This window comes from Bos mutus, chromosome 22 (assembly GCF_027580195.1).
Source record: "Bos mutus isolate GX-2022 chromosome 22, NWIPB_WYAK_1.1, whole genome shotgun sequence".
Classification (NCBI taxonomy): Eukaryota; Metazoa; Chordata; class Mammalia; order Artiodactyla; family Bovidae; genus Bos; species Bos mutus.
Genome location: NC_091638.1, coordinates 50,606,034 through 50,631,125, shown reverse-complemented (window position 1 = coordinate 50,631,125; position 25,092 = coordinate 50,606,034). Strand labels below are relative to the sequence as shown.

Sequence of the window (25,092 nt, the reverse complement as noted above, 5' to 3'; positions counted from 1 at the left end):
TGTGGCCCAGAGAGTACCAGAGTCTCTGCCCTGGCGGTGCTGGTACCTCCCTTGAGGGAGTAGCGGAGGTCAGGGGCACGGTGCAGGCTTAGTCCTCAGTGTGGCACTTCACACCTGCTCTACACGCAGCATCTGGTCTGTGCGCCCCTGCCCTTACCTCCAACGCACCCTGGCCCTCTGTAGCCTCTGCTGGATCTATAATATGCAGACTCCACCAGCCCTTTATTCCCTGTACATTTAATGTATTTAAGTTGAGCTTATTTCCAAGTTATAAGTGCAGTTTAGCAGCAACTTGTAGAAGCAAAAGCATCTGCCATCTTCTTCTAATATAAACGACCGCTCATGATTCCATTTTGTGTTATCTCATAATGTATGCAGTTTGGGTTTTGTCGTGTGCGAAATTTGCTTAAAATTTTTGTCACTGTCAGTTTCTTTAAAGTTATTGAGGAATAAGTGGCATACCATAAACTGCGTGTATTTAAAGCACACCATCTAGTAAGCTGTGACACAGATAACCTGAGAAACCATCACTGCATGGACATACCCCAAAAGCTTATCGGAGTTTTAAATCCTGTTTTTGTCATCAGAGGTTATTCCTGCCTGGTTTTCTACGCTACAGATTGATACTGGTGGGCATCTTTTAGGGCCAGGAATCTGCCTGAGCACTGCCCTGGTTTGGGGGGCTTTGGTTTTTGTAAACAGTGCTGCATGGACGCCCAGGGTTGGGATCACGTGCCTGGAGTGTTTGAATCTCAGTCACTCGTAGGACTGCTGGTGAATTTCTTCTTCTTCAAAGGGTTCTGAACATTCTTCCTCCTGCAGTGAGGCATGGGTGTCCCTGTGTCTCAGCTCCCTCGCCAGCCGGCCGTGTTCTGTCTTGCACAGTCTCTGCTCACTGGGCAGGCCCAAAGGGCCCCCCTTCCATTTTAGCAGCCATGGTGGCCAAAGGGTTTCCACTTGTGGAGGGCTGGGCCCGCCTCTATCCCAGCCCCAGTCCTGGCCTGTCCCCAGGCCACCCGATCCCTCCCTCATGTGACAGCAGGAGTGATCCTGCTGCCACTGGCACCGCTATTGCCAGGAGTGAGAGCAGGTGGCGGAGCCGTTAGTCAGTGGTGCTGGGGACGCAGAATTCTGGGTCAGGACCTGGGCAGGCCAGAAAGGCCAGGCCAGGGCTGAGGGTGGCCAAATGGGAGGTGCTGCAGGCATTCACTGAGGCCGAGTCTCAGACTGCCTGCCCGCAGCTGCTCTTAAAAGCAGGCACAGGACTGGGGCAGCCCTCCCAGCGTGGGCCTGTAAGAAGTGCCCTTGAGGAAGCCTGCTTGATCTGTGGGCCCGCTGGGGGTGTTAAGACACAGAGGGGCTCCAGCCTTCCACATTACTGGCAAGGCACCCCACTGCACAGCTGCCTCCTGGCCTTGACCTGGGGCTCCACAGCAGTGGGGAGGAGGCTTCGTGAGTCTCTCCTTCTTGCAGCTCAAGGTCAGTTGTAGCTCATGGTGTGGGAACATACGGCCCCTGGGCCTGGGCTGAAGCTACTTAGCCATAGAGTCGGTGTGCTGGCCCATCCATGTGCTCTTCCAGGGCCTGACCTCTCGGGCGGTGAGCAGGCTGTGACCTGGGATTCGACATGGAAGAGCAGGTGCCAGCAGTCTGTGGGCTGGATCCGGATGGGCCTTGGGCCTCTGCTCCTGGAGCCCTGCTAGTTACCACCACCTCATTCCTGGCTATTCTTAGCAGCTGAGCTCAGGATTAGCTGGCCAGCATTAGGCAGAGCTCTTTCTCCTCTGGGCATGTGTGCTGGGAGGATGAGGGGGCCACTCAGACACATCCTCCCGGCCCCTCTGGCCGGGGCAGGTGGCCTGCCGTGTGCTCTCCTCTCCTCTGCAGGTGGGTCCAGGACACAGCCAGCCAGAAGCTAAGAGGGCTGAGCCCTGCATCCTCCCAGGACATGTCTCATTCAACACACAGGCTTCCCTGGATGGGACCACAGACCTGGGGTCAAGGATTGGACTGGCTGGTCTTGGTACTGAGCATCCTGGGGTTCTGCGCTTCTCCCAGCCCTCCTGGCCCAGGCGTAATCAACAAGCCACCTTCAGGAGTGGGCAGGTCCTGGGCTGCACAGGGAGCATTATTGCTCGGACTCTTCACAGTATCTCTGACATACAGCTGCTCCATTTGTACAGATGAGGGGATTAAGGCTGACAGAGGGATCTTCCTTCTTCTTCTTTTTTCTTTTCAAATCAGTCTTGCAATGCTCCAAGTTTAGTGGATAACCCAGTCTCTGACCCCCAGCATCCCAGAATGTGGGACTGGCACACCCCTTGTTCTGGAGTCTGGGCAGCCACCCTCCTCAGCTCAGGAGAAGGGGACTGGGAGAGGGGTTTGGCGTCATCTGGCTGGTTTCAAGGACTTGGGGGCCCCCTCTCAGCCTCTCACTCTCCCCAGGAAACCCCTGAACTTCCAGAACCTGCCAGAGCATCTGGACCAGCTGTTACATGTGGATGACAAGGAAGACGAGGAGAGCCAGGGTAGATGACAGCGTCAATCTAGAAGGGGGTTCGGGGGCTGGGTGGGCCTGGGGGGCTCGGTGCCCTCTCTGTGTCTGCCTGAGCCTGTGCCCGGCCCAACCCCTCACCCTCTTCTCTGTTTTTCAGAACAGGTTGAGGGGCGGCTTGGCCCGTCCACTGTGGTCCTCGACCACACAGGTGGCTTTGAAGGGCTGCTTCTAGTGGATGATGACCTCTTGGGGGTGAGCAAGGGCAAGGCCTGGGGCCCCATATCCAAGCCCCTCCTGATGTGGCCCATTGAGTCCCCATCCCCCAAACCTTCCTGACAGTAGCCCCGAAACGCTCTTGGTGTGACCCCAACCCCGAGGTCTTCCCAACACAGCCCCCTCCCATCATGCTTCCAGCCCAGGATCCCTCCTGACCCGGGCCTGGGCCCTTCCGCCCTGTTCCGGCACGGTTCAGCATTGGCCACGACAGGTGTCGCCACTGAGGCGAGCCGAGTTGGCATGGGACTGTGCTCCCTTGGGGAGGCCCCCGTGTGCCCAGGAGGAGGCTCACCACCCCCTGCTCCCCACCCAGGTGATTGGACACAGCAACTTTGGGACGATCCGCTCCACCACGTGTGTGTACAAAGGTGAGACCATGCTCCACCATGGCCCAGGGAGCTGGCAGGGAGTTCGAGGGCCCAGGCCTCAGGCAGGAGGCAGTTTTTGTTTAAAACCCTGCAGGGTCTGACACGACTCTTTCCAGGGAAATGGATCTACGAGGTGCTCATCTCCTCCCAGGGGCTCATGCAGATTGGCTGGTGCACAATCAACTGCCGCTTCAATCAGGAGGTACCGGCGGAGAGGGGCCCTGCCCAGGCCTCAGCAGGGCTCAGGCAACCCCCAGCCCAATGCGGTCCTTTGAGGACCCTCACCTGGACTGTCCTCGGGAGGAGGACCATGTCCCACCCCATCCCAGGACACCGCGGCCCCAAAACAGCCCTCCTGCCTTCCCTGGGCGCATCAGCCCCCTTCAGTAGAGCCGTGTGGGTCCAAGGCTGGTGCCTGGCGGGCTCTGGTCCTGCCCCTCCCCACTCCCCGGACCTCATGGATGGCTCCTCCCTAGGAGGGGGTTGGAGATACACACAACTCCTATGCCTACGACGGCAACCGGGTACGCAAGTGGAACGTGACCACAACGAACTACGGAAAGGTGAGGCCACCTCACCAGCTGCCACCTGCCCTCTGCCCCTCCCGTGGCTCGGTGCGGGCAGCAGTGAGGGGGTGGAGGGCACCACAGGGGGCACGGACTCAGGTCCTCTGTCCTGGGGCCAGTCTCCCCTGGTGCAGTGCAGACGCAGGTGGAGGGGCAGCGTGGGCAGGGCCCTGGGCTCCTGCTCATCTGCACGGCGTCCTCCCCTGGCAGGCATGGGCAGCGGGGGACATCGTGAGCTGCCTGATCGACCTGGATGAAGGCACTCTGTCCTTCTCCCTGTGAGTCTCCCCTCTGTCCCCAGGCCTGGCCTCTGGGGCACCCCAGGCTGCCCTCACGGTCCAGGCCCTACTGTAAGGGCTTTGGCTCTGGCAGCCGGAGGGTGGGCAGCCCCGACAGAGGGCTGCTCACGGGTCCCTTTCAGCTACCTCCTTCTTTCTTAGCCCTGGCTCACGGGCCCTCCTTTCTGCTCCAGGAATGGTGTGTCACTGGGCACCGCCTTTGAGAACTTATCCAGGGGCCTGGGCATGGCTTACTTCCCAGCCATCAGCCTCTCCTTTAAGGAGTCTGTGGCGTTCAACTTTGGCAGCCGTCCGCTGCGATATCCTTTTATGAAGAAGGCAGTGGGCCGCTTGGGTGCGCTTGAGGAAGTTAGGAGCAGGGCTCCCTGCTCCCAGAGCTCTGTGGGCTGGGGCGGGCCCTGCTGCCGTGAGGAGTGAACGGGTAGGCTTAGGTGAATGTCAAGGATGATGCTTACACTAACCATCGTTGCTTTAGTTGAACAGTGAAGAGCATGAAGTGGCAAGTGGAGGTTCAGTCCACAGAGAAAGGGGAGGGAGGGGTGTGGTGCAGACTAGGCAGTCTGACCTCACAGCCCTGCCCTGGAGCCCAGGCCCCACCGCAGGGGTCTTGGCGGGAGCGGTGGGCGTGCTGAGCCACAGAGCAGCTGTTGCTGGCTTAACTCGGTGGTACCTACCCAGTGGCGGGCTACCGGCCCCTGCAGGACCCGCCGAGCACCAGCCTGGTGCGGGCACAGAGGTTGCTGGGCTGCTTCCGGGCAGTGCTCAGCATGGAGCTGGACCCCGTGGTGAGCCGGCATCCGGGCTGGGTGGGCTGGGGGCTTTCTGCAGCCCTCCGCCCCTCACCGTCCTCTCCTCCCCCGCATCCCCAGGAAGGGCGGCTGGTGGAGAAGGAGAGCTCTGAGTGGCAGTTGCAGGGACAGCCCACCGTCCTCCTCACCCTGGCCCACATCTTCCATCACTTTGCACCGCTCCTGGTGAGGGGATGTGAGGGAGGGGAAAGGCCCAGGTTGAGGGCTGGGGTGCTGAGGTGTGTGAGGTCCAGTCGCCTCACCTGGCAGGACCCCCATGACCAGAGCTCTCAGACCTCAAGGATGTCATGGGGCAGCGGGGGCGGGGAGGAGGAGATGCTTCCAGCTGAGGGTATCGGGCTTTCTAGAAAAGATCCAGGGGTGGTGACATCCGAGGCCAAGGGAACAGCCTTTGCAGAGCCCCAGAGGGGCCGTGGGGCAGCGGCCTTTCCTGTGTCTCCATCAGACCCCGGAAGGGCTCCTCCATGTCTTAGGGGTCCTCCAGGGGGCCCAGGAGCAGGGTGGGGTGGGGGTGGGGGGCGGCCTGAGAGGGATAGAAGGCCGCCGCCTCACCAGCACCCGGCCCTGGTGCAGTGCGAGGTGTACGTGGTGGAGGCCGTGCTTATGAGCTTCCTGCTGGGCGTCGTGGAGGCGGGCCCCCCCGAGCAGGCGCAGACCGTGGTACACCACGTCCTGGACCTCCTGTGGCTCTTCATGGAGGTGAGGCCAGGACGGGGGAGGTGCGGGCAGGTATCGGAGAAGGCCGCGCGGACGGCTGGCTCGGGGCTGCCCTCGGCGGCTCGCCGTGCAACCTGACCCCTCTTCCAGGACTACGAGGTGCAGGACTGCCTCAAGCAGCTGATGATGTCCCTGTTGCGGCTGTACCGCTTCTCGCCCATCGTCCCCGACCTGAGCCTGCAGGTGGGAGCTCCCGCCCCAGCCCTGAGCCCCCCAGGCCTCCCCCGCCCCCTCTGAGCACCCTCTCCCCACAGATCCACTACCTGCGGCTCACCATCGCCATCCTCAGTCACGAGAAATCCCGCAAGTTTCTGCTTAGCAACGTCCTGTATCCTCCCCTTGCTGCCAGGCAGGCCAGCCCTGCGGTGCCCGCTGGGGTCAGCGGAGGCCCTGGGAGGGCGGTGTGCCTTCAGCCAGGGCTCGCCACGGAGGCTCAGGAGGGCCAGAGCCACCTTGTTTCAGGACTCAGCCTTCCAGCACTTTCTCTCCAGAGCAGGGAGGGTAGCGCTACGCAGAGGTGAGTGAGGTGCCACCCGCGCCTGCACTCTTCAGCCAAAGTGCCGCACTTTTATCTGTGGTCCATGGCGGATGTTCCTGCGAGACCTTCTTTATGGAGTCAGCTCTTGTGTTTCCAGAAAAACATGGAGAATGGCAGGAGTAGGAAAGAGAGCGTGGTTTCGGGCCCCTGGCTGGGAAGCCTGTGCCGGTAGCTGTCCTGTCTCTCTGGGGTCCTCAGCCTCTAGGAGGCAGAAGCATATGGATAGGCCACAGCCCTCCGCCCAGCTGTCCCAGCATCTTCTCCTGTGACAAGCCGTGATTGGGTGCTTGCAGGGAATTGGGCAGGGAATTGACAACCACAGCCCTTTCTCAGGGCTCACAGGCAGGGCAGACAGGCACACAGCAGCCACGGGCCCCTGGGAGGGAGGCGGGCAGGCTCTGGGAGGGCTTCCCAGGGAGGACTCGCGAGGGTGTCCGGGGCCCTGGCAGTGAGTGGAGCTCTGCCTTGACGACCACCAGCTTCGATGTGCTGCGGTCTGTCGTCTTCTTTTATATCAAGAGCCCACTGCGTGTGGAGGAGGCTGGCCTCCAGGAGCTTATCCCGACCACGTGGTGGCCCCACCGCTCCCCCAGGGAGGTGAGCAGGCCTGAGGCGGGTGGGCGCGGTCTCAGCGAGGGCTGACCTGGGCTGTCTGAACCACCTGTGCTTGGCACACGAGGCCACTTCCTGGGCTGAGGGCTGGAGCAGGGGTCTCCTGGGTCCTGGGTGAGTCTTGCTGTCTCGGATCCCCCTGCCCCTGCCCAGGGCAAAGAGGAGGTGAGGGAAGAGACCTCTGAGGAGAGGCTCCGGCGGCGTGCCTACGAACGGGGCTGCCAGAGGCTCAAGAAGCGCATTGAAGGTTGGCCCCCAGCCTTGGGCACTGGGTGGGGGTGGAGGATTTGCGTGCAGGTGTACTTGGGGCACTTCGTGGAGAGCATGCCTAGGTGGGACGCAGGGATCCCTGGTGGTGGAGCCCTGATCCAAAGCTGCTCCCCTGCCCGTCTCCGGGAGCCTGAGGGTGTCCTGCTCTCCACCCCACCCCCAGTGGTGGAAGAACTACAGGCCCAGATCCTGAAGCTGCTGCTGAACAATAAGGATAACAACGGGGTGAGTGACTCCCAGGCCTGCCTGCGTCCCTGGTGGGGAGGGTGCCAGACGGGCCCCAGAGACCCAGAGGGCAGGGCTGGCATGGGCCCTGTGGCAGGGTGCAGGGCGGGGGCTGGGACGCACCACTGGGTCCAGCCTGGGGCCAGCGTCCTCAGTTCCTCACAGCCTCAGCTTTCCCTCCCCCAAAGGGTGAAGCTTCCAGGTACATCTTCCTGACCAAGTTCCGGAAGTTTCTGCAGGAGAATGCCAGCGGCCGGGGGGTAGGTGTCCCCACCACGGCCCCCCAGCTGTGTCGTGTGGTTTGCACCTGGCTTCGGGCACCGTCTGCTCGTCCCCTGCTGCCCTGCCCTCCCCACTGAGTCCCGGGTCCCAGGGCAGGGCCTCGGATGAGGAGCAGGCTGGCCCCTGGGCCACACAGACATGTGTCTCTCACCTGTGTCTACAGAACACACCCATGCTCTGCCCCCCCGAGTACATGGTCTGCTTCCTGCACCGCTTGATCTCAGCCCTGCGCTTCTACTGGGACGAGTACAAGGCTTCGAAACCACGCACCTCCTTCAGTGAGGGTGAGTGTGACCCGGGCCCCACATGGCAGGCGCTGGGCAGAGCTGGACACCGGGCAGCCTCTGGGCGTTGGCTGAGGCCAGGGCTGGGGGCACTGTCCCAGGCCTCCTGCCTGATGGAGCCCTGCTCCCTGGGGCACAGTGTTTGCTCTGATGGTCCCCAGCTTCCTGTCCTCCATAGGCCCCTTTCCTCGGTCCTTGCCCGCCCATCCCTTCGTCGGGGTTGCCTTGGGTGGGCTCTGAGGTGTTGGGGGCCCTGCATTTGCGTGGAACAGAGTCCTCTAGACTCAGTGGGAGCAGCCTGGATTGGGGGATCTCCCACAGGGCTGGGTCAGGGCCCTCTGATTCTCCCCTGGGTGACGCACAACCAAGAATGCCCCCTTCATCCCAAGTTGTGCTGTTCCTGGAACTGGCGTGAAACGGCAGAGGGCAGGAGTTGTAGGGGAAGGCTGGTCAGGTTGGTGGCCTAGGCCAGGGGTCCTGCTGGGCTCTGACTGCTGGTCTGACCTCGCAGAGGCCTACGTCCCACCCCAGATCTTCTATAACGGCAAGGTGGACTACTTCGACCTGCAGCGCCTCGGAGGCCTCCTTTCACACCTTCGGAAGACGCTCAAAGGTGTGCGTGGGCCTGTGGGTGGTGAGCAGGGCAGCTCCTGAGCCAGCCCTGCCTTGACTGCTGAGCTGCGCTATGTCCACCAGAGGGCGCCTGAGCTTCCCACCTGCTCAGCGGGGAAGATGCTGCTCTCCCTCCTTGCCTCCGGCTGTCGTCCGGCTATTCCTTCCCCTGCATCCACCCCAGAGGAGGTCTGGGAGCCCTGTCATGAAATCCAGGGCTGATGGAGCAGGGGGAGGGGAACCTCGGGGTCTCGGTGAGGCGTGGCGTGGGGTGAGGTGGCGCATGTTTGCTGCTTGAGCTGCTTTCGAGGTTGAGCACAAGCGGCTCCGGTGCAGAGGGCGGAGGGCACAGTGTGAACAGTGGCAGAGGTGCCAGCGGCAGCCCAGCACAGCCTGGAGAGGTGTGCCAGAGCCGGTGTGCCAGAGAGGAAAATGAGAGGCGGGAAGCGATGGGAGACGAGGCCTGGGAGTCTGCACGGCGGAGTCTGAAGTCCTGTGGGCTACAGAGTTGCTGGAGGCTCCTTCAGGGACAGGGGTAGCTTCGGAAGGTCCTGAAGCAGAGGAGCAAGGTTGGGGTTGGGAGTCTGCATCGTAAGAAGCTCCCTCTGGACACTGGGGTATGGAGGGTGGAGTGCAAGGGCCCAGAAGGAGACAAGGAAGCAAAGTCGTCCAGGCAGCAGAGGAGATGGGAGGATGTGGGGGGGAGGGAGGGGGTCAAGGATGAGCCCAGGCTTCCTGCCAGAGGCTGTGGGATTGAGGCCCCCTCAGGAACAGGAGCTGCAGGAGAGGGTAGTGCGGTGTGTTTGAGGGCCCAGCAATGCAGCCAGGATGAAGGCCTGGGCTGGAGGCAGAGCTGCTATGTCTGGCTGTCAGAATAGAGGTGGAGACAGGTCTACAGTGAGGCCCGGACAGCTCTGGATCAGCTTCAGTTTACGGAGCAGGACAAGGAGGTAAGTCAGAGGAGTAGGGGGTCCCTGGACAGAGTGAGGTCACGGAGATAAAGACAGAGGGAGCAACGGGAGAGCCTCCTGCCTCACTCAGCAGAACTTGCCCCACGAGACCCAGGGCCTTACGGTGCGGAGTGAAGGCTGGGTTGGAGCAGGTGGACGACAAGGCACAGGCACTGTGGTCAATGTGACTCCGGCACGCTCTCGCTGAGGGTGCCGGGGCGGCTCCTCCTGTGACCCCTCTCCCCTCCACTAGCCTGAGAGCCTTCCTGCCCTTCCTCCTAGATGACCTTGCCTCCAAGGCCAACATCCTGATCGACCCGCTGGAGCTCCAGGCGACCACCATGGATGACCTGGACGAGGACGAGGAGCCAGCCCCAGCTGCGGCCCAGGTGCCGCGGTAGGGGCAGGCGGGGGCTTTGTGTTGGGCTGTCCCTCTAGCATCAGGGCTGGAGTGTCACACAGGCCATCTCCCCGTCCATGCTGGCAAGGAGCTTGTCCCCCGGCAGGGTCCCGTGCTGTAGGGGAGGCTTGGAGGGCCGGTGTGGTGGGAGGGCTGCCAGCTGCTGAGGCCGTATGAGACCCCGGGCCTTGAGAGGCACAGTGAAGGCTGGGCGGGGGCAGTTGGAGGACGAGGTGCAGCCATGCGGTAAACGGGGCCCTGTGGAGTCTATCCCCCGCCCACGAGTCAAGGGAGCCCAGAGCGGGCCCAGGCCCTGGGATTGTTGAGTGGAGTCTGGCCTCCTCTCTCCACCGCAGCGCCCCATGCAGGCCCTGGCCGTGGGGGGTGCGCTGCCCCTGCCTCGGCCCGGCTGGCTCAGTTCTCCAACCCTGGGCCGAGCCAACCGCTTCCTCAGCACCGCAGCTGTGAGCCTGATGACCCCACGGCGGCCCCTGAGTGCCTCGGAGAAAGTGAAGGTCCGCACGCTGAGCGCAGAGCAGAGGACCCGTGAGGACAGTAGGTGCCAGGCAGGGCCGGGCGGGGCCCCCCTGACGGAACCTTCTGTCCTGTGAGACTCTTCCCCCTCGCAAAGCCAAGTACACCCGTTCCCTCCTGGTCCTGTGGCCTGGCAGCATCTCAAGGGTATGGGAAGTGCACTCTGAGGGCGGGAGATCAATGCTACAGAAATAGGTCCTGGAGGCAGGACCTTCCCCGCGCCCGCCTGGCTCCCACATTCTCCCTGCAGGTCCGTCCTGGGGCCTGGGCAGCGGGTGAGGGCTCCCTTCTGCTGCGAGGCCCCTCCTGGCTCCATAGGCTTAGACGAGAACTGGAATGGCCCCGACCCTGACCCTGACCCTGTCCTTGTCCTTCCCCTGTTCCCTAGTCGAGGGTAGCCAGTGGAATGAGGGCCTGCTGGTGGGGCGGCCCCCCGAGGAACCTGAGCATCCCCTCACCGAGAACTCCCTGCTGGAAGTCCTAGATGGCGTCGTCATGATGTATAACCTCAGTGTTCACCAGCAGTTGGGCAAGGTCTCGCACACGCGTGTCACGTGGTTCTGTGTGTCTGCATGCGTCTGTGTGTGCCCACGAACCCACTTTCTGCAGGGGTGCTTGGGCACAGCTGTGCGCGTGAGCATATGTCACAGCAAGACTAGTGTTTCTGCCCTTTGGGCCTGACCCGATTGACTTCTGTGGGAGGGGGCTGTCCTCCTAAGGTGAAGAACCGGTTTGGTGGGGCTGGGGTCTGGGCTGTGTGTGGAGAACCATGTGCGAGGTGCCTAAGGGTCCCCCTGGACATGTGGTGTCCGCTCTCTGGTGCTCTAGATGGTGGGAGTGTCCGATGATGTCAACGAGTACGCGATGGCCCTGCGGGACACAGAGGACAAGCTCCGCCGGTGCCCCAAGCGGGTAAGGTGGGCGGGCAGGTGGCACTTGGGGAGGGCAGGCTGTGGCAGAGGGCGGCTCGCTCGCTGGGGGTCCCCAGGGCGGCCCACGAGGGAAACCTGCTCCTTGGCCCTGAGGGCTGCCCAGCAGCTCCCCTGTCCCCACCCCCTGCCCTGGCCGGCCCACGGCAGTGAGAGTGGGGCCGGCAGCAGGGCCAGGCCCGGCCTGAGCCCTGTTAGCGAACCATGGCCTGTGCCAAGGTGCCCGCACCCGGCCACTAAGTGCTCACGCACACCCACTCTCCTCATCAATTATGGATTCGCCCCGAGTGCTTCCTCGGCCACATGCAGAGTCAGCAGGAAGCAGGGCCTGCCGCCCTGCCTCCTCTGGAGTCCCTGTGCCATAGCTCTCCAAGCTGGGGACCAGAGCCATTCCCTGTCCGGGCAGCCCCCAGCCCACACCTGCCTGCCCACAGAGCCAGGACTTGTTCAGGGCAAAAGCAGCTGTCAGAGCTGCAGTTCTAGCCTGGCATTCCTGGGGGAGCCCCACCATGCGCTCAGCTCAGCCCCATATCCACGCTCTGAGGGGCCCCGAGGCCCTGGCTTGCCCAAGCCCACCGGCAGGTCAGACTGAGGAGGGTTTTGAAGAGTGGAGCCGGGTCCACCCTGCCCTGTGCCTGCCCTGGGCACATTGGGCCCCGCCAAGCTGCGTGGGTCTGGGCACGGGACCCTGTGCTGACTGCCCTCTGCTCCTCCTCCTTGGGTGGCAGAGGAAGGACATCTTGGCAGAGCTGAGCAAGAGCCAGAAGGTCTTCTCAGAAAAGCTGGACCACCTGAGCCGCCGCCTGGCCTGGGTCCACGCCGCCGTGTACTCCCAGGTGAGCAGGGGGCCTCGGCCCGTGGCTGCTCCCTCTGCCGGCTCATGGGCTGGCCACTGGCTAGGCCGGGTGCTGCTGGCCTCGGGCACACACCTGCCCCCTCCCACCTCCTCAGGCTCTGTCCCACCCCATGCCATAACCCCTATCTTTTCATGCCCGTGAACTCAAGCAGATGCCGTCTGTGGGCCGCAGTTCCCCGTTCTAGCTCTCATGGTCCCCCTTGGAGGACCAGTCTGTCCCGCCTGCCCCCGGGCCTGCTGCCTCTCCTGCTCTTCTCCCAGCGCGACCAGGGCGCTTGGCCTCCCCAGCCTCAGTCTGCTTCTCGCACTCCCTCCATCCCCTGCTGTTAAGGACACTGGCTTGTTCCCTCCTCACTCATTCATTCCCTCATTCATTGAATAATATGCCCAGATCCTGGAGAATGTCACATGCCTTCGTGACCTGGTAGTTCAGAAACAAACCAGAAAGCTGAGTCTGCCCTTCCAGGACAGACGAACAGACAGTGCACTCCTGCTGTGACTGTTTCGACACCCGTCTCCCGGCCCTGGCCCCACAGCACTTGTTTTATCTCCCCAGCTGCCCTGGCATCTCCCCTGCAACCAAGCGAGCGCCCCTGGATGCTCCCCAGGTGCCTGTGTCAGGGCGTCTGTTCACCTTCGTGGACATGCCCCTCCCGCATGAGTGGGTGATCACAACCCTTGATCTCCCTGTCTCTACCTGGCCATCTCTGCTTGCTCTCTCTTCTGGTGGCTCCTCCTCAACCCCACCCACCTCCACCTGTTACCCCTCTGCTCCAGCCCCACAAAGATGGGCACTGTCTTCCCACCACTGGGATTTCATGCCCATCCACCTCCCTCCATAGGCAGTCTTGCCACCCCCTCCCTCACTGTCTTCTTAGGAACCTCACCCACCCATCTCTCTACCTTCTTTTTGAATCATGATAAACTATTTACAACATAAAATTTACCATCTTAACCATTGGAAAAAATCACGGTAAAATACAATATGTGCCTTACCATCTTGATCATTTTAAATCACGGTTTAATAGTGTTAAGTGTGTTTACATCGCTGGGCAGCCACCTCCAGAACTCTTTCCATCATCTCCCCAAGCTGAGACTTAGACCCACTAACTCCCCACTCCCCTGCACCGCTGTTCCCAGTCATGGTTCTGCTTTCTAAAGTCTCTGAGGTTGACTGCTCTCGGTACACACGTAAGTAGACTTGGTCACTGGCGTGTTTCACGCTGCATTACCATCACGTGGTCCATCTGTGCTGTGGCATGTCAGGGTTTCTTTCCGTTTTGAGACTGAGTAAATATTCCGTTGTGTGTGTATCACGTGTTGTTTACACACTTATCCCTCTGTGGACATTTGAGGTGGTTCTACCTTTTGTCTATTATGAATAATGCAGCTGTGAACATGGGGTGCTAATACCTTTTCAGGATCCCATTTTTTAAAATTCTGTTGGGTGTATAACTAGAAGCAAAATTGCTGGATCGTGTAGTAATTCTGTTTTTAATTTTTTTGAGGAGCTGCCGTATTGTTTCTCGTAGCGGCTGCAGCAGCCCCACTAGCAGGACGCTGGGTTCTAATTTCTGCCTGTCCTCACCAATAATTGTCACTGAAAAAAAAGTTTTCACTGATAATAATCCTAACCTATGTAAAGTGGTACCTCATTATCGTTTGGCTTGCATCTCCCTAGAGGTTAGTAACGTCAACCTTACTGGGTATTTTATATCCTTTGAAGAAATGTCTAGTCCATCCTTTTGCTTAGCTTTTAATTTGATTGTTTTTCTGTTTTTGACTTGTAGGAGTTCTTTCTGTATTCTGGGTATTAACCCCTTAGCACATTACAATTAACAAATATTTTCTCCCACTCTGTGGGTTGTCTTACTGCTCTGTTGACTGTGTTCTTTGATGCACATTTAAAAGTTTTAAAAATATTAATTTATTTGGCTGCACTGGGTCTTAGTTGAGGCACGTGGACTCTTTAGTTGGGAGCACAGAGTCTTAGCCACTGGACCGCCAGGGAAGTCCCTCGCTCCCACGGCCCCTCCGTGCCTCTGCACTCCCGGCGGTCCAGTCCTTTGCTGTCCTGGACTTGGCTGTGGCCGTAGCTTCCTCATGGGCTCATCCCCACTTGCCCCTGCAGCCCCTTCTGCTCTGGGCAGCGTCCCAACAAAAGCTTCTGGTCACAAGGCACCCTCTCACTTAAGGCCTTGCGTACCTTGAAACAGTGCAGACAGGCTTCTGGCCGGGGCTGTAGCGCTGCCTCGCCAGGCTGGTGGCCTGTCCTGCCTGCCCAGCAGTGCTTGATCACATCTGCCTGAGCTCCTCTCCTGCTTCCTGGAGTCCAGCCCTTACATCGTGCTCCTGGGAGAGCTTTCCTCATCCCCCGACTGGGCTGCACCCCATGACACCCCCCCCACCCCCAACTCCGCAGCAGCCTGCAGTACCTGTCCACCCCACCTCCCCCCGCAGGAGAAGATGCAGGACATTTACTGGCTGCTTCGAGTCTGCCTGCGGACCATCGAGCACGGTGACCGCACGGGTTCTCTCTTTGCCTTCATGCCCGAGTTCTACCTGAGCGTGGCCATCAACAGCTACAGCGCCCTCAAGAATTACTTCGGCCCCGTGCACAGCATGGAGGAGCTCCCAGGTGATGGGGCCATTCAGGCTGGGAGGGGGCAGAAAAGGGGGCCTTTGCGGAGTGAGCCCGGGAGCCCTGTTCTGAGCCCCCATGACCCAGAAGCACACATCCCACATGGGCTCAGACAGCATCAGACAAGCATCTGCACAAGTCCTGCTTGGCGGAGAGCCCTGTCCTAGGACCAGCAGCCACAGACCTAACAGCTGCTCCCTGCGTGAGGAGGAGAGCAGACAATATGGAGTACAGGCTGTGAGGAGCCCTGCCCCGCCCTGCCAGGACTGTCGCTTCCTTCTTGGTGCTGCTGCAGCCCAGGAGCCAGCCAGCCTCTTACCCTCCATCCTGGCACTGACCATGGGGTGTGGCATCCCACGCAGGGGCAGGTGGGCTTGCAGATCACAGCAAGGAGCGGGGGCCCTGCCGGTGGCCATGAGGAGCAGGGGCTTTGCCCAGACCCCGGATTCCAGGATGGGCTTGGCTGGATCAGGCTGTGGGCTTTTAGGCTCCTGGCCTGTCCCCTGCCCTGCCCTCAGCCTCGGGGCCTACCCAGCCCCCATCCTGAGTCTGTGCCTTAGTCTCTGGCCAACCATTAGTGAAGGTACTGCCTAAAGTCCCCAGATGGCAGCTTGGGCCCAGACCTTGGAGCTGGGTCTGGAGCCCGCTCCCCAAGCCCACCACCAAGAGATGTGCCTGCTGCTGGCGTCTGCACTCCCCACCAGCTCATCCTGTCACCCCACCCTGCAGGCTACGAGGAGACCCTGACCCGTCTGGCCGCCATCCTTGCCAAACACTTTGCAGACACACGCATCGTGGGCACTGGTGAGGCACTGGACAGAGGGCTTGGGGGATGGGAACAGGGTAGCACCCCGGGCTGGCCATTTTCTGCACAGATTGCCCCCAGGTCGGGGTAAGGCATGGGCACCAGGATCATGCCAGGCACCTGCTGAGGTGTGGCCTGTCCCGGCAGACATCCGGGACTCACTGATGCAGGCCCTGGCCAGCTACGTGTGCTACCCCAACTCCCTGCGAGCCGTGGAGCGGATCCCTGAGGAGCAGTGAGTGGGGGTCCGGGGGCAGGGGGCAGGCATGCTGCCCTGCACAGCACGAGCCTCACCCCGGGCCCACCACCCGTTGCTCTTGCAGGCGCATTGCCATGGTGAGGAACCTCCTGGCTCCCTATGAGCAACGGCCCTGGGCCCAGACCAACTGGATCCTGGTTCGGCTCTGGCGGGTAAAGCTGGCTAGAGGGGAAGTGGCTGTGGCTGGAGGGGTTTCCCTGCCCCACTGACCTCCTGGCGTCTCTACCCCAGGGCTGTGGGTTCGGGTACCGCTATACACGGCTGCCACACCTGCTAAAAACCAAACCTGAGGATGCCAGTCTGCCCAGCCTCCAGAGTGAGTACCCAGGTCTGGCAGGCAGGGCACCCTCACCCACTGCTCTGAGGTTCTCACAGACTTCCCCACTTCTCCCAGCCCCAGTCCTGGACTCGCGGTGGGCCCCGAACTTCCTGTCCATCCCCCAGGGTCTCCATTCTCTCCTTCCTCCAATCCGAGGACACTCTGGGACTATCTCTGCACACCCATGGGTGCTGGCAGCTTACGCACCGAGCGCGCCCTGTCCCTTGTCCTCTGACCCAGCTCCCTGACCTCCAGGCTTGTCCCAACTCCATCTCCTCTGCCCCTTTACTTCCACCTGGTGGTGCTGACCTTGGATACCTGAGTCAAGGCAGGGGCACAGACTGGGGGTTGGCCAGGGCCCCAGAGGCTGTCCACGGGGCTACCTGGAGGAAGGGGCCATTTATTGGGAGCAAAGTCTGCATCCTTTGTCCTGTGAGCCCGAGGACCTTCACTGGGCCCAGCCCAGGGTCTTGGGGAGTCTAGCGTGCAGAGCCCACCTCCCCCACACAGTGGCCCGCTTCAGCCCACAGGGTGTTTCTGCCCTTGTGGGCAGTGTTTGGGCCTAATGGGGTCCCCAGAGGCCAAGGGCCTTGTGGCACGTCCTTGCCAGTTGCCTTGGTCCTGGCTCTAGGGTGGACCTGAGCTGCCCATGGAGAGCAGGGGGCAGATCCACGTCCGCTGCTGCCGGAACTATTGATTTGCTGGGGGAGGGCTGGCCAGCCCGGGTGCGGCTGAGGGCTCTGGTTACTGCTGCCTGTCAGCCCAGACTTGGCACCCACCACCTCAGCCGTCTGCCAAGGCCAAACCAAGGGCAGCAGAGGACGGGAGGATGGCAAGGCTCAAAGTAGACTCTTGGGGAGAATGGCCTTGACATGAGTGGAGAGGGCTCTAGGCCGCCCTGTCTGTCTAGCACACCCTGAAGGGCATGTGACTGTGGACTTGCTGGCGCTTGGGGGCCGTTCTAGAACTTGGGGTGGGTTGGGGGTTGGGAACAACTGCAGCCTGTGGTTGGCCCAGCAGAGGGAGGGGACAGGTTTAGCCCTAACCCCTGGTAGCGCTGCACACTGTGCCCCTGCCTTCGAGACCTGAGGTTCCCAGAGAGCTGTCTCTCTGCCCTTAACCAGTGGCCCCATAAGGGAGGACAGAGGTGGGCAGGCGGGGCCGCTGACCGGGGTGTGATGATGCCCAGCCACTGCCCCCCGCCCTGTGCCCGCAGAGCCCTGCCCCTCCACCCTGCTGCAGCAGCACATGGCAGACCTGCTGCGGGAGGGTCCAGACGTGGCCCCCAGCTTCCTCAACAGTGTCCTCAACCAGCTCAACTGGGCCTTCTCTGAGTTCATTGGCATGATCCAGGAGGTGGGTCACAGGGGCACCTTGCGGGCCGGGGGTGGCAGAGGATGAGGCACCACCTGCAGTGTGGGCAGACTCCTGAGAGGCGCCCACGTGGTGGGGCTCAGATCCAGCAGGCTGCGGAGCGCCTGGAGCGGAACTTTGTGGACAGCCGGCAGCTCAAGGTATGTGCCACCTGCTTTGACCTGTCGGTCAGCCTGCTGCGCGTCCTGGAGATGACCATCACGCTGGTGCCGGAGATCTTCCTCGACTGGGCCCGGCCAACCTCTGAGATGCTGCTGCGGCGGCTCGCACAGGTGTGTCCATCCGGGCAAGGGGTCGGGACCCTGGGGACACCCTAGTGGTGAGCCCGCCCGCCCACCCACCATCGGGTTCCTGCCCCACAGCTGCTCAATCAGGTGCTGAACCGGGTAACAGCTGAGAGGAACCTCTTTGACCGTGTGGTCACCCTGCGGCTGCCTGGTGAGGACCTAGAAGCCCGGGACCCAACACACTGCAGGCCTCGGTTCCTCTGCCCGGAGCAGTGCTGCCTGACCCAACAGCCTGCACCGGACCGCTGGGGCCTGGCACGCCCAGCCTAGCTCAGCTGTCTGCAGGGAGGGCGGAGGGAAGCGCTGGAGGCCCTGCAGCAGGAGCGCTTTCAAGGCTCAGCCCCCGCTCCCTTCCCCGCAGGCCTGGAGAGTGTGGACCACTACCCCATTCTGGTGGCAGTGACCGGCATCCTGGTGCGGCTCCTGGTGCATGGCCCAGCCTCAGGGTGAGTGCTGGGGAGTGCGCTCCCCTCTGGGGGCTGGGCGGGGCCTTCCTGAGGCTCACCCTCACGTGGGCCTCAGTCAGGCCTGGGCACCGAAGGAAGCTCGAAGAGGTGTGAACCCAGTAACGAGTAACTAGGTGGCCATGGCAGCAGCTCGGAGCAGGAGAACCCAGGACCTCAGCAGCGCAGGTGCCCTGGCCTCGGGCACCAAGAGTCAGTGCTAGGGGTGGGGGTGCCATCCTACCATGCCAAGACAGCCCTCCTGGGCTTCAGAGCTGAGTGCACACACCTGGGTCTGAAGCCTCCAACAGTGAGCATGTACTGCCTTTATTGAGAAATCCCATGACAGCTGGATCCAGGACACTTGTGGGCCCCCTGGCCCAGCCCCCTTCCCTGGCCTCCCCACAGTGGGAGTGGTGAGATGCATATGAAGCCAGGGCACTACTTCAGCCATTAGGGCTGAGACTGGTGCCAGCCCTTAAGAGGATTCTACCCTCAGGGGACAGCAAGTTCCAGCTGGGCCCTCGGGTCTCAGCCAGGCTTGGCAGGCTTTTTACAAACAAGCTGGGGGCACAGGCCGTGGCGCCCCTTACTGCTGTCTTGCGAGCCCATGGGAGAGGCCCTGCCCTCAGTGGCCTGTGATGCCCAAGGGGTCCCTTAAGGAGCTTACTTGCTGCTTGCCTGCTCACCAGACTGCATGGACTTGTGAAGCTTGAAGTAGCTGAATGTAGGTGCATGGGGAGTCATATTTCACCAGAGCAAGGGCTTGGAATTTCCTCTTTGCACCCTGCAGGTGGGGACTGGTCTTCATTTGAAGTCCTCCTCCTCTTCCCCTGCAGGCCGCTCCCTTCCCGTCCCCTTGGGGAGCGCAAAGTGGTCACGGTTCCCTGCCTCACCACCACTCTCCGTAATGGCAGGCCGCCTCGGCCCCGCCACTCATTCTGGGGCTCTAATTGCAAGGGCTCTTCCAGCTGGGCCTTGGTTCCAATCCTCGTGGGCACACGTAGGCCCTGCTAGGTCCCAGTGATGGGGAGAAGCAGGAGAGAGGTAGGAGACCTGAAGTCCTCTACCAGTGGGGTCGCTGTGGGAGGCTGGAAGACCAAGCCCAGGGCTTCCCACCAGCAGCTGGCAGTTGTTTGGGTAGCAGCTGGGAGCAGGGCAAGCAGCAGGCAGGCAGCGGCCTCAGTGGGGGCCATGGGCAGCCTAGGTCATCACCAGACCTTCAGAGGCTGTGGAGCTAGTGGACTCGGAGCCAGCCTTGAGCCGCAGGCCCGAGGGATTGTACAGGTCGAAGTCTTCAGCTACTGCTAGCTGCACACGACCATTGAGGCCCCTCCTGCCAGGCTCCAGAAAGACCACGTGCTTGTGGACACTGGCTTTGCGGCTGGGTGTGTCAGGTGGCGTGGTGCTGAGCACCGAGGACTGTGCGCTCAGCTCCCGGAGCGGGCTGGGTGTTTGGGGCCAGCGGCGGCAGCGGCGGCAGCAGTGGCAGGTGCGGCGGCAGCAGCGGCGGCAGCCGGGGCAGGGCGGCGCGAACAGGTAGAGGAGCACGAGCGTCAGGCCCACTGCGCAGCCCAGCAGCGTGGTGAAGCCGGTATTAAACGCGTCGGGCTCCGGGTGGGGAAAGGACACACTCACGTTGTACTCGTGCGTCTGGTTGTGATGCAGGCGGGGCCCAGTGGCCAGGCACACAAAGACACCCTCGTGCCACGGCTGCACACTGCCGATGGCCAGGCTCCCGTCGGCCAGCACGGCGATGCTGCCATTGCGAGATCCTGGTGCCACGAGCAGCTCGTGCTGCGGGGAAACCCAGGCCACACGTAGGGCTGGGGCACTAGTGTTGCAGTGTAGCCGCAGGGACTGCCCCACCTGCACGTGCAGCTGCTCTTCTGGCCGCTCCAGGTCCTGAGCCAGGGCCACCGAGCAGTTCTCGAAGACACGGCTGTGCGCAAAGAAGCGCACACGGGAGTCAGGTACCTTGAAGGCCAGGCAGGTGTACTCGCGGGCAAAGTCGCTCACGGCACTGAGCCCCCGCTGGTGCCAGCGTCTCAGCAGGTGGTAGAGACGGCAGTCACAGGGTAACGGGTTGTCGTGCAGGTAAAGGCCGTTCTTGAGAAAAGCAGGCAGCGCAGCCAGGTCAGGCACAGGGGTGCGTCCTATGTGGTTGGAGGAGAGATCCAGAATACGCAGGTGGGCCGCGCCCAGCCCGTGCAGGTGGTTGAAAGAGAAAGATGAGAGTTTGTTGCAGCCTAGGTAGAGACGACTGAGCGTGCCCAAGCGGTGGAAGGCACGTTCATCCAAGTGCGCCAGGTGGTTATTGAACAGAAGCAGCGTCTCCAGTGCTCCCAGCCCGTCGAGGTCGTGGCGGCCAAGTGCCCGCAGGGCGTTAGATGATAGATCGAGCAGCCGCAGGCCACTGGCGTTGGTGAAAACTCCCCGACCCAGTGCCTCCAGCTCATTGTGATTTAAATGCAGGGCGCGGAGCCGGGAGAGGGGCGCCAGCCAGCCAGGGGGCAGGCGCTGGAGCCCATTGTGGCTCAGGTCGAGGTCTGCAGCCGCGGCCGGTAACGTGACCGGCACCTCCCGCAGCCCCAGGCCGGCGCAATCCAGCAGGTCGGCAGCACAGACGCATTTGTGGGGGCAGTTATGAGGCGCGTGGGGCAGGAAGCTGTCTGAGTCCTGGGTGCCTAACCCGACGCGCAGCAGGCACAGTAGTGTGCTCTGCAGCACCAGCCGGGCCATATCGGAGGCTGCCGGGGCCAGGACAGGGCAGCTCAGTGGGCGGCACAGATCCGAGACTCACCCGGTTCTCTGGTGAGAAGTGCCGGGCGACGGTCAGCGAGCCAGGATGCGGGCTCCGTCTCGCAAGGCTGACTAGTTCCAGATTTGGAGAAGTGAGTTGGCCGCGCTCGCTCACCACGCCCTTCTCGGGCTTCCCCAGCTCCCTCCTGGAGTGCCTTCCTGAGCGCGCTCAGGCTTCTAAATACTCCCCGGGAGGCGATTTCTCAGGGGGCGGGGCTGCCGGCTCCCATTGGCTCCCACTGGAGGGGCGGGGCCGCCGCGTCCCGCCCCCCGCCCCCCCCCCGCGACCTTAGTCCTCGCGTGGCCGCCAGGGGGCGCGAGTTTGGCCGGCGGCTTTCCAGAGGACCTGTCTCCCGGAAGAGAAGAGGAAGCCTGGGAGGTACGCCTTCCAGCTGCTTGTGGTTTTTTTTTTTTTGAAGATAAACGTGTATTAGGGAGATGGCGTTTTCCTTGAAGGATTATTGTGTATGAGGGGCAGGTGTTTCTTCTGTAGGGTTAATGTGTAAGAGAGCAAGTGGACTTTCACCATCTCATGGTGGTGCCCCCTTTGACCTGCTCAGGAGCGGGTCCTTACTGCAATCTAGGACTTTACTGGGAGGATCTAAGAGCAGGAGGGAGATAGGGTGGGACGAACAAGGATGTAACGGGAGTGGGCTGGACTTTCACAGGACCCCACCCCTCCAATAATAGGGATTTCAGGCCCAGGCTCCTGACTTCCCTTGTACCCTCTCCTACCTAGGACGGAGAGAGCCACGTCAGTGCTCCTGGCTGATCCCTGCTTCCAGCTCCGCTCCATATCTTACCTGTTGGGGCAGCCGGAGCCCCCAGCCCCTGGCACTGCTTTGCCTGCCCCTGACCGGAAGCATTTCTCCCTACAGAGTTGTAAGTGGGCCAGGGAAGACAGGGATTTGGGGCTGGGTCAGGTCATTCGTCTTAAGAACAAATTCCCAGGCTGGAAATACTAAAGAGGCACTGGGTTCTGAGGCCACATTTGGCCTGACACCTCCTCCCACCCCACCCCCACCACAGATACAGATTACATCAATGTGGAGGAGCTGGCCCAGGTGGAACAGATGTTGGCACACCTAACCTCTGCATCTGCGCAGGCGGCAGCTGCCTCCCTGGTGAGTGGGGCCACAGCAGCTCAGTGCATGTCAGCACAACCGTGTGTGTAGTGCACACCCACTTGTCTGGGTGTCTGACCCAGCCCACCCTGCACTCTGCTCCCTGCAGCCCACCAGTGAGGAAGACCTCTGCCCCATCTGCTACGCTCACCCCATCTCTGCTGTGTTCCAGCCCTGTGGCCACAAGTCCTGCAAGTAAGTGGGCCCCTCGGGCATGGGGGCGGGGGAGGTGGAAGAGGGCTACACCAGCCACTGGCGCACCCTGCCGTTGCAGAGCTTGCATTGACCAGCACCTGATGAACAATAAGGACTGCTTCTTCTGCAAAGCCACCATCGTGTCAGTGGAGGACTGGGACAAGGCCGCCCACGCAAGTGCCACTTCCTCGGCTGCCTAGGCCCGCCTCGCCCACACGCAGGAACCTCCACCCCTCAACTCAAAGCCAGGCTGGGCCCTGTTCATGAGCCCCTTGCCCCGTCCCCCTCCCCTCCCCATCCCACCTCCTCGCCTGTGTGAGCCTGTGTGAACCTCGTCAGCAGGGGCCCAGCCGTGCCCTATTTGTGCCTCAGCTTGATTTTCAGTCAGGGCCGCGGTGAGCATTAAATTATTATTCCATACAGTCCCAGCCCAGTTATTCTTAAGGGAGTGGGCTTTGTGGGGTTTGTCCAACAAGGATCTTGCCAGATTATGTCCATGGGAGAAGGCAGGTGTCTGGCAACTTCAGCCTTATCCAGTCCTCCCCAGTCACATGGCAATGAGTCCAAGGCCTTTGGACGAGTCAAGCCAGTGTTCCCCTTGTCACTGGGGAAATGGGCTCCACCGGCCCCGCAGCACCCCTCACATGATGATGCGCGGCTCCGGTACCGACTCACCAATAGACTTGTGGGGCAGCACGCTGGCCCCGTTGAGGTAGAGCTCGTCGTTGACGATGACATCCTCGCCCAGCACTGTCACATTCTCCATGCGCACCTGCGGGGAGGAGGCGGACACAGCAGTGAGGCAGAGGTGGTCCCCACCCTCCCCGCCGAGCCCAGCCCAGAGCTTACCCACTGGCCCACACGGCAGCGCCAGCCCACGATACAAGACTCCAGCCAGGAGTGGGAGCGGATGTGGGCGTCTCGCAGCACGGTGCACCGCCGAATGCACACGCCATCCTCCACCACCACACCGGGACCCAGACTCACATTGGGGCCTATGCTGCAGTTCTCACCGATACGGGCACTTGGGTCCTGAGGACAGCGGGGAAAAGCCAAGTGGGCCACCTGTCCTCCTGGATGGAGGAAACAGATTATGGGCTGGGCAGGGGCCTCACCACCAGCACGTTGCCCACAATGCCAGGGCCTGAGCACAGCTGCTCAGGATGCTTCTGTCGCAGTGACTGTAGGAAGAGGCACATGCCAGTGAGGAAATCCTTGGGCTGCCCGATGTCCATCCAGAAGCCTGCAGGGGGAGAATGCATCAGGGGGCTCAGCCCAGCCACAGACCACCCCCACCCGGTGGCCTCCCTGCCTCACCCTGCAACTCCATGGCATAGAGCTGCCCTTCCTTGGCCATGACAGGGAAGATCTCCTTCTCAATGGATGTGGGCTGCAGCTGTGAGAGTGGGCAGCTCGTGAGCAGGGTCATGGCAGTGGTGGCCTGTCCTACCCAGCCCACCCAGCAGCTGGCTTCTACACACCTGGATGCGCCGTAGCACTGAAGGACTCAGGATGTACATGCCTGCATTGATCTTGTTGGACACAAACACCTGCGGCTTCTCCACGAACCGGTGAATGCGGCCTGTGTCTGCCTCACACACCACCACACCGTACTTAGAGGGTTCCTCCACTTTGGTCACCTGAGTGCAGGGGGACTTCAGGCCTAGTCCAGTACTCCTGAGCCTTGATGTACATGCTGTCCTAAATTTCCCACGCTTTGTCCCCAATGCTTAAAGGCACAAACTGCACAGCTCTACACCCACAACACCACCGGGTAGTTCAAGGCTGCAGAGTGGGAGACGCTGGGCATGAGGACATGAGTATCAGAAAACGTGCTATCTTACCAGAATGGAGCCCTCCTGACCGTGGTGCCGGTGGAATTGCACCATGGCTTCGAAGGGGAAATCGCAGATCACATCACTGTTCAGGACGAAAAAAGGGTCTGCAGTCTCACAGAGCAAGTCTCGGGCCAGGGCCAGGGGCCCAGCTGGGGGAAACGGAGGCCACCATCATCTTGAGGGTCTGAGCCCCTGGAACCAGGCTCAGCAATCCCCATCCAAGCTTAATCTTGCCCTTTCCTGGCCCTAAACCCTCTCCAAGGGATCTTGCTGTCTCTCCTGACCTGTCCCCAGAGGCTCCTCTTCGTGGGACATGGAGATTCGGATTCCTAGCTGGAAGGGAGAAACGCCCCCGTCAGTTTCCTCTCATCAGAGTGAAGAGCAGGGACCAAGGGAAAGGGCCAAAAGTCAGTGCCTCACCTTTTGCTCCTGCGCTTTCATTTCCTTCTCCAACACCTGAGACATATAACTCACGGCCAGAATCACGTGGTCCACGCCGGCCTGGGGGACAGAACAGCGCCCGCCGCCAGGCAGGCTCAGCCGAAGGCACGGAGTCCCCGATCCTCAATCCCTGGCCAATCCCACTACCTACCAAGACCCCGACCAGGGCCTTACCGCAGCCAGCGCCTCCACTTGATGCAGCAAGATGGGCTTATTGCAGAAGTCCACCAGCGGCTTCGGGATGCTTAGCGTCAGCGGCCGCAGACGCGTCCCATAACCGCCCACCAAAATCAGTGCCTTCATTGCACCTGTGGGCGGCCGAAGAGTGAGTCCGAAACTCCGAGGTGTCCACGGCCCGCCTAGCGGAACCCTGCCGCACACTCCCGCCGCCGTGCCCTTCACTAGCCAGACTGACCAACTGTGACTCTGCCCTGTCCGCCCAGTCCGCGATAACGTTAGCTCGGCGGCCACAGCAAACGGGAACGCTACGCCGGACAGAGAGCTTCGGGCTCCTACCTCCGGCTGGCGGCGGGCGGGAAG

General features: G+C 61.5%; 3 protein-coding genes across 7 annotated transcripts in view; 1 reads left to right on the top strand and 2 right to left on the bottom strand.

Annotated features, from left to right (window-relative positions):
• Nucleotides 1-22,695, top strand: part of RNF123 (ring finger protein 123) — a 27,217-nt gene extending 4,522 nt beyond the window's left edge. For 4 of the 5 annotated variants that reach the window (XM_070360396.1, XM_070360395.1, XM_070360398.1 and 1 more), the window contains exons 4-39: nucleotides 2,446-2,528; nucleotides 2,655-2,749; nucleotides 3,087-3,141; nucleotides 3,258-3,343; nucleotides 3,618-3,704; nucleotides 3,918-3,985; nucleotides 4,180-4,305; nucleotides 4,677-4,791; nucleotides 4,876-4,980; nucleotides 5,389-5,514; nucleotides 5,623-5,715; nucleotides 5,787-5,860; nucleotides 6,550-6,667; nucleotides 6,836-6,929; nucleotides 7,116-7,177; nucleotides 7,366-7,437; nucleotides 7,623-7,743; nucleotides 8,255-8,356; nucleotides 9,588-9,694; nucleotides 10,062-10,260; nucleotides 10,628-10,773; nucleotides 11,068-11,151; nucleotides 11,897-12,004; nucleotides 14,485-14,662; nucleotides 15,395-15,469; nucleotides 15,618-15,705; nucleotides 15,794-15,881; nucleotides 15,961-16,045; nucleotides 17,265-17,404; nucleotides 17,506-17,694; nucleotides 17,785-17,860; nucleotides 18,071-18,155; nucleotides 21,694-21,836; nucleotides 21,984-22,078; nucleotides 22,188-22,273; nucleotides 22,353-22,695. In XM_070360396.1, coding sequence (XP_070216497.1) covers nucleotides 2,446-2,528; nucleotides 2,655-2,749; nucleotides 3,087-3,141; nucleotides 3,258-3,343; nucleotides 3,618-3,704; nucleotides 3,918-3,985; nucleotides 4,180-4,305; nucleotides 4,677-4,791; nucleotides 4,876-4,980; nucleotides 5,389-5,514; nucleotides 5,623-5,715; nucleotides 5,787-5,860; nucleotides 6,550-6,667; nucleotides 6,836-6,929; nucleotides 7,116-7,177; nucleotides 7,366-7,437; nucleotides 7,623-7,743; nucleotides 8,255-8,356; nucleotides 9,588-9,694; nucleotides 10,062-10,260; nucleotides 10,628-10,773; nucleotides 11,068-11,151; nucleotides 11,897-12,004; nucleotides 14,485-14,662; nucleotides 15,395-15,469; nucleotides 15,618-15,705; nucleotides 15,794-15,881; nucleotides 15,961-16,045; nucleotides 17,265-17,404; nucleotides 17,506-17,694; nucleotides 17,785-17,860; nucleotides 18,071-18,155; nucleotides 21,694-21,836; nucleotides 21,984-22,078; nucleotides 22,188-22,273; nucleotides 22,353-22,473 — 3,775 coding nt within the window. In that variant the 3' untranslated portion in view covers nucleotides 22,474-22,695. Of the gene's footprint in view, nucleotides 1-2,445; nucleotides 2,529-2,654; nucleotides 2,750-3,086; nucleotides 3,142-3,257; nucleotides 3,344-3,617; nucleotides 3,705-3,917; nucleotides 3,986-4,179; nucleotides 4,306-4,676; nucleotides 4,792-4,875; nucleotides 4,981-5,388; nucleotides 5,515-5,622; nucleotides 5,716-5,786; nucleotides 5,861-6,549; nucleotides 6,668-6,835; nucleotides 6,930-7,115; nucleotides 7,178-7,365; nucleotides 7,438-7,622; nucleotides 7,744-8,254; nucleotides 8,357-9,587; nucleotides 9,703-10,061; nucleotides 10,261-10,627; nucleotides 10,774-11,067; nucleotides 11,152-11,896; nucleotides 12,005-14,484; nucleotides 14,663-15,394; nucleotides 15,470-15,617; nucleotides 15,706-15,793; nucleotides 15,882-15,960; nucleotides 16,046-17,264; nucleotides 17,405-17,505; nucleotides 17,695-17,784; nucleotides 17,861-18,070; nucleotides 18,156-21,693; nucleotides 21,837-21,983; nucleotides 22,079-22,187; nucleotides 22,274-22,352 lie in introns of all 5 variants that reach the window. The other variant, XM_070360399.1, reaches the window with a different exon arrangement.
• On the bottom strand, nucleotides 18,460-21,201 carry AMIGO3 (adhesion molecule with Ig like domain 3). Its single transcript, XM_005892120.3, has one exon. It carries the CDS (start codon nucleotides 20,892-20,894, stop codon nucleotides 19,356-19,358), a length of 1,539 nt encoding a protein of 512 aa, XP_005892182.2. The 5' UTR covers nucleotides 20,895-21,201; the 3' UTR covers nucleotides 18,460-19,355.
• On the bottom strand, nucleotides 22,665-25,092 carry GMPPB (GDP-mannose pyrophosphorylase B). Its single transcript, XM_005892095.3, has 9 exons — nucleotides 24,727-25,092; nucleotides 24,532-24,612; nucleotides 24,396-24,444; nucleotides 24,118-24,260; nucleotides 23,755-23,913; nucleotides 23,591-23,669; nucleotides 23,389-23,516; nucleotides 23,123-23,305; nucleotides 22,665-23,045 (listed from the first exon to the last, which is right to left on the bottom strand). Exons 1-9 carry the CDS (start codon nucleotides 24,853-24,855, stop codon nucleotides 22,914-22,916), a joined length of 1,083 nt encoding a protein of 360 aa, XP_005892157.1. The 5' UTR covers nucleotides 24,856-25,092; the 3' UTR covers nucleotides 22,665-22,913.